The sequence below is a fragment of the Nematolebias whitei genome, chromosome 7, assembly GCF_014905685.2.
Source record: "Nematolebias whitei isolate Nwh7 chromosome 7, NemWhi1, whole genome shotgun sequence".
NCBI classification, from domain to species: Eukaryota; Metazoa; Chordata; class Actinopteri; order Cyprinodontiformes; family Rivulidae; genus Nematolebias; species Nematolebias whitei.
Genome location: NC_056504.1, coordinates 40,033,713 through 40,040,513, shown reverse-complemented (window position 1 = coordinate 40,040,513; position 6,801 = coordinate 40,033,713). Strand labels below are relative to the sequence as shown.

The window sequence follows — 6,801 nt, the reverse complement described above, 5'->3', positions numbered from 1 at the left end:
AAAAGCAGGCCCAAACCATGATGCTGCCACCACCATGTTTGACAGTGGGGATGGTGTGTTCAGGGTGATGAGCTGTGTTGCTTTTACGTCAAACATATCGTTTTGCATTGTGGCCAAACAGTTTGATTTTGGTTTCATCTGACCAGAGCACCTTCTTCCACATGTTTGGTGTGTCTCCCAGGTGCTTGTGGCAAACTTTAAACAACACTTTTTATGGATATCTTTGAGAAATGGCTTTCTTCTTGCTACTCTTCCATAAAGGCCAGATTTGTGCAGTGTACGACTGATTGTTGTCTTATGGACAGACTCTCCCACCTCAGCTGTAGATCTCTGCAGTTCATCCAGAGTGATCTTGGGCCTCTTGTATGCATCTCTGATCAGTCTTCTCCTTGTTCGAGATGAAAGTTTAGAGGCACGGCCGGGTCTTGGTAGATTTGCAGTGGTCTGATACTCCGTCCATTTCAATATGATCGCTTGCACAGTGCTCCTTGGGATGTTTAAAGCTTGGGAAATCGTTTTGTATCCAAATCCAGCTTTAAACTTCTCCACAACAGGATCTTGGACCTGCCTGGTGTGTTCCTTGGTCTTCATGATGCTCTCTGCGGTTTGAACAGAACCCTGAGACTATCACAGAGCAGGTGCATTTATACGGAGACTTGATTACACACAGGTGGATTCTATTTATCATCATCAGTCATTTGGGACAACATTGGATCATTCATAGATCCTCACTGAACTTCTGGAGTGAGTTTGCTGCACTGAAAGTAAAGGGGCCGAATAATCTTGCACGCCCCACTTTTCAGTTTTTTATTTGTTAAAAAAGTTTGACACATCCAATAAATTTCATTTCACTTCACGATTGTGTCCCACTTGTTGATTCTTCATTAAAAAAATAAAATTTTATATCTTTATGTTTGAAGCCTGAAATGTGGCAAAAGGTTGAAAAGTTCAAGGGGGCCATTTGTCATTTTGCTTGACCTGTTGTGTCACTTATCAACCAAAAATTGCAAGATGCAATTTAATTGTAACCTGCTAACTCCCTCACACATTTCTCTGAATTTAAAAATGGATTTTGCACGACACGGTGACATGTCACGGTTTAAGTTGTACAATTATCTGAGTCAACTTTACTAGAAGAAGAAAAGATGCTATTTGACGTGGCATGGGCAGAGTGAAACTAAAGGTTTGCCGTAGAAAATAAAACTTTTGCAGGTTTGTTTGGACAAGAATCTCTACAAATCAGATTACATGATATTCCTGTATTCAGGCTACACAAGTTATTAAAGAAGTACCTGGTCTACCTTATTGAGGATAAAATAAATGTTGATTTCTTCTTCCTGTTGTGTCCTTTAGAGCTTCAGGACTTCCATGTGGACAGTAAGACACCACAGAGGATCCTGCAGTTTATACTCTGGACATGATGGGGTCCTTGGCCTTCAGAAGAAGCTTCACAGCAGTCCTACCTTTGCTCTTAGCAGCGGTGAGAATCAACGGGCAGGTAAATGCAACCCCTCTGGACTGCAAGAACATTTGTGTGTGCGCCAGCAACATCATCAGCTGTGCTAACGCAAATCTGAGCAACACTCCCACACAGCTTCCATCACAAACGGCCGTTCTGGACCTCAGCTTCAACTCCATCACTGGACTTCGCCACAAGTGGGCCCCAAAAAACCTTGGCAGCCTGCGGAGCCTGATACTCAGTAATAACAAACTGTCCTTCCTCTCCACCGAGGCGTTTGTGCACGTGACGAACCTTACTTACCTGGACCTTTCCTTCAACAACCTGCGTCAGCTGGATGAGCTGATCTTTGAGCCCCTGGAGCACCTTGAGGTGCTGCTGCTCTTCAAGAACTACATCTCCCAGATCGATCGCTCTGCCTTCGAAGGCCTGAACTCTCTGCAGAGGCTCTACATGAGCCACAATCAGATCTCACGCTTCCCCTTGGAGGTGCTTAAGGAGAAAAGCCGTCTGGAAACGTTCAGCCTGCTGGACGTTTCCTCAAACAGGTTTAAAGCCCTGCAGCTGCAGGAGCTTCAGGCTCTGCGTGCCTGGATCAAGAACGGCATCTACTTCCACAACAACCCTCTGGCCTGCAGCTGCGAGCTGTACAAATTTGTGGCGCGGTGGCATCTCATGGAGCTCAGCTCGGCCGTCGACTTTGCAAGCAGCCACACCTGTGTGATACCAGGCGTGCACAAGGAGAAAATGCTCATACTGGATCTGGACAAGGCCTATCTGAACTGCACCGAGGTCAAGGTGCTGAAAAAGGAGGCCTACTTGGAGGAGTCCATCAAGTTGGACTGTGACGCCAGGCTCAAGAACGTGATGAAAAGATGGGAGCTGCCAGAAAACACCTCGTTGTCTTCAGCGAATAAGACCGCGGAGGTTACGAGCGATGGCAAGCTCCAAATAGGGCCCCTGAGGTTGGAGCACTCAGGGGTGTACACCTGCTACGCTACAGGCGATTCTCTCAACCAGACTCTGCACATAACTGTGGTGGTGTTGAACTCCACCACTCGTGGCGGGCTGGAGAATCTAAAAACAGCCTACACCACCCTGGTGGCGTGCCTGATCAGCATAGTTATGGTCATCATCTACCTCTACTTCACACCCTGCCACTGCCCCTGCTGCCCAGGCGAGAAAGACGACCCCAGAGAGAGCCTCCACTCCTCCACCGTCAGCCTCTCTAAGGCTCAGGACGAGGTGGGGCAACAAAGAGCCGAGGGCGGAGGCTTCGCCTTCGGACACGCAGCCCCACTGGGACAAAAGCGTCAGCTGGAGGAGAACGAGAGGCTGAACCCAATAGGTGAGGCAGACGAGGAGTGGCAGGAGGGCAACAAGAAGAGAAGCGGGTCTGATGCAGAGTCTGTCAGCTCGGTGAGCTCCGATACTCCCATGGTGGTTTGAGAGAGGCTCTTGCAGTTAATAACACTGTAGCAGCAATATATTCTGTTAAAAGGGAATAAATTGCTTCACAAATGCCTAAAAACTGTGGTTAAAACCGAGCTTTTATCTTGTATTCTTCCATTTCCAACAAAGGCACTTCGGCGAGCTTTTAGGAGCACAAACACTTTAAAACCACTGAAACGCGCAAAAGACAAACGGCATCAAAACACTTTTCATCAACCGTCAGTTGCATTTGCTTCTGAATACCCAAAGCCAATTAATACATGAAGACTTTAATACAGTAGGGGTCATGGAGCTTAAGGAAAAATAACTTACAGATGTTGGACCTGTTGGTGCAGCTTTACGAGGCGTTCCTTATATGCAAGGCTCAGATACTAGTGAAAATACTTTGTATTTATGCTGCTTTAGTTTCTGTTTTTGGTGTTTTTACTTCCACAGAAAATGATACCATAAGGATCAGATCAATCTTATGCACTTATTATCGTCATGACTGTTGTACATATAAATGTGTTTTAATGCAAAGTGTGTGTTTTCCTGTAACTGTGGCCTTTTGGTAATGGTTCTAAGAATGGCTTTAACCAGTTAGCTCTGTTTTAATGTTTTTGCATTATGACAAATTAGAGTACTACTAATAATGTTGTGCTTTTATTTATTATTAACGAGAACTTTCATTAATAACATATTTAGTCGAAATTAGGCCTGTCGCTATAAACAATATATCAATTAATCGCATGATAAATGAAAATTATCAACCTCATTTTCATTTATCGGCTTTATCGTTTCTTCGTGTCTCTCTCTTTCTACTGAAGACACTGGATGACAAAAGACTCAACTCCGGTGTTCTTCACTGACCCCTCCCTTTCTCTTTAAAATCCATTTTAACCGTCCAAAATTGCGGTTTTGGATCGTTAAAAGCAGCTAAGCTGAGAAGCTAAGCTATGAGCTAAGCTAACAGGCCGACCTCAGGGGAAAAAAAGAACCCTGTCTTGTCGAAGCTCCAAAGTTCACGATTGAAACCCGTGCCTTCGTGTAAAAAGTTGTTTTTCTGTGCAAAAAGCTGAGAACTTGTTTACTGATTTTTTTTATTTTTTATTAAAAGCTTTGTGTGAAAAATGCTATGCTAAAGAGCTCAAATCACACAGAGCGTCTGCCGTTTTGAGAACCGAAGAAAGGAAGAAGAGACAGCCCATGTCACATCAAGGGGCCTCCCTCCCATTTTTCTTAAAGAGACACTGCTCGCTCCCTCACTATCCATCCTTTGGTTCAAACAGTTTTATACTGCCATCCCGTGGTCGCAAAACAAATTAACCAACATTTCTTCTTCAAGTTGACAATAATTACTAATTATAGTCAAATTTCAAACAATATTATTGTTTATCGCAATAATTTCTGAGACAATTAATCGCCCAGAAAAAATTGTTATCGTGACAGGCCTAGTTGAAATCCCACCTCCTAGGTGAAGACGTGCCTATTGTTAAAAAAAAAAAAAAGATCCAAGTTTCTTAAAGTTTATTTAAATTTTTTTCTGATTTGTGCAGATCAAATGAACACTCAGACAGACGAGATGAGAAAATGAACAAACGATTGTACTCACATTGATAAAACTCGTGTTATTGAGACGAGGGGAAACAACTGGCAAATGCAAAACAAAGGAAGGCCTTTTACAACAGAGCATTGTCTGCCTCGCTGACTGCAGCTGTAATTTCATTGAAGAATGATTTTCTCTTCTCAATACAATTAGTATGTATTCGCTGTGAGTTTCACATGGGTAACATAAATGTGCTTCATACCATGCTGGATAGTTTATAGCTGCCGGGAAGCATTGCCCAGGGGACAAAACAACTGAATGCAGGCACCATTTACTGAATGCTTTGGGGCTTTAGTGCCCAGCCCTCTGCAAATCATCCACTAGAGCCGACCAGAGCGCTCATAAACACGGTCAGAAATAGCAGCTGTGAAGCAGCCAGTGCCCTCAAAGCTGCATGACACAGCTGAAAACTGAATGTACAACCTGCAGTTTAATGGATGTCATGAAGTTAAGAGTCACATCACAAGTCAATCTGTCACGATTGACAGAAAACCATGCAAGATAATAGATGTAGCTCTGTACTTCTGTGTTGTAGGGTTACTACTTCACTGCGGGGGGTTTTCAGGATCCTTTATACCTGATGAATGAACACCTTCAACTTAGTAAACATGTCTGTGTGTTAAGACCGTGAAACTGTTCCCAGTGTCTTGAACATCATTTAATAAAAGAAACAGAATGTGGCTCAATGTCTTTCATTTCTTATATACGTGTACCATCCAATGTGTTAGGAGCACACACTTTATGTTAGGGACTCTTAATGTATGTAACAACTCTAACCCATGAAGTCCTGACCTCCACCCAACCTCTAAAGGTTTATGGTTGTACCTGGCAACGAGCCATCAATAACAGATCCTTTAAGCCCTGGAAGTTGTGAGGCTTGAGTTGGTTTCTTCAGCATATCCCACATGTCTCTCAGCTGAAAGGACAGCCGAAGACTTTAGTGGCCATGACAAAAACCGCGAGTGTGTTGTGTCAGCCGACCTCACAGTATCCTGCTGAAAGATGCCATTAGGAAATACTACGAAAGGGTGTTTTATAACAAGGTGTTGTGTTTCAAAGTCATGTTCTGTTTTTTTTTTTTAGCTTTAGGTGAGAGACCCACACAGACCTGCCCTTTCACACGATGTACTGTTAATGAAAAACTGATTTAATGGACCATTATGTTTCGCCTGTTGTATGGGTTTTCACTAATGGACACAGTTTAAGATGGAGACCCTGTGTGCTCTGAAACCTTTCTGTCAAACAAAGCTTTTTCTGTTGGTCATTCTTATATTGGATTGGACAGTACACCTGTTTTTGCTCTCTGCACACTTAAATGAACTTTCTGTGGCCACCCATCTGTTTGTGTTTTATCGTTTTGTCTTCATTCAATCACTTCTGATTGGTCTTTGATCAGACCAGGTCCTTTCCACAAAAGCTGCACCTGCATGGATGCTATGATCCAGCTGTCTGAGAGGCGCATTCTGGCTTTTGGAAATATGCCTCAAATAACCCTACGTGTTCATTTTTTCCTGCTTCCAACACAAGGATGAACGGCTGCAACTTTGCTCATTAGGTTGTAATTGTTGGCAATGAATTACAAAACCCATTTGTGAGGAACAGTCCAAAATGTCTCCAATTTGCAGCGGTTCTTACATTTGTTGCATGAACTGGAGGGCCTCTCTCTTGTCCAGCAAAGTTCAGTCAGGTCATCTGGACGGTTTCTTTTTTTATTGTTGTGTTTCGTTCTTCATCCAAAGGACTTCATCGGTCCGAGGAGCCACAACAAACACAGTCCCACAAGCAGCACACTCACATAGTGGACCAACCAGTTTACTGGTGATTTTTTTATCTGGATTATTGAGCATGAACTTTGATGTTTTCAACCACTTTGACTATGGCTACCTCCGAGGAGTCGATGAGGGAAAGGGTGGGCCCCAGAAACTGTCTTATCACCAGCAGATTGGTTGGTCCATTATGCGAGTGTGCTGCTTGTGGGATCGAGTTTGTTGTGGCTCCTCGTAGGCCTGTCACGATAAATTGTGCTGGGCAATTAATTGTCTCAGAAATTATTGCAATAAACGATAATATTGTTTATTTAAGAAGAAATGTTGGTTAATTTTTGTGTGTAGTACTTTTTTGGATCACTGGATGGCAGTATAAGACTGTGTGAACCGAAGGATGGATAGTGAGGGAGTGAGCAACGTGTCTCTAAGAAAAATGGGAGGGAGGCCCCTTGACGTGACATGGGCTGTCTCTCGTTCCTGTTTTTCTGTTCTCAAACTGGCGGACGCTCGTTGTGGTTTGAGCTCTTTAGCATAGCATT

General features: G+C 43.5%; 1 protein-coding gene across 1 annotated transcript; it reads left to right on the top strand.

Moving 5' to 3' along the window:
• Window positions 1-1,162: 1,162 nt before the first annotated feature.
• On the top strand, window positions 1,163-2,908 carry LOC119412829 (amphoterin-induced protein 1-like). Its single transcript, XM_037679865.1, has 2 exons — window positions 1,163-1,190; window positions 1,383-2,908. Exons 1-2 carry the CDS (start codon window positions 1,163-1,165, stop codon window positions 2,906-2,908), a joined length of 1,554 nt encoding a protein of 517 aa, XP_037535793.1.
• The last annotated feature ends 3,893 nt before the right edge of the window (window positions 2,909-6,801 follow it).

What these genes read in the sequence shown, in the direction of transcription:
- LOC119412829 (XM_037679865.1), top strand. Translation starts at nt 1,163, where the DNA reads ATGGGCAGAGTGAAACTAAAGGTTTGCC. An exon ending in AGTGAAACTAAAGGTTTGCC is followed by an intron (nt 1,191 to 1,382) that starts GTAGAAAATAAA and finishes GTGGACAGTAAG; the next exon opens with ACACCACAGAGGATCCTGCA.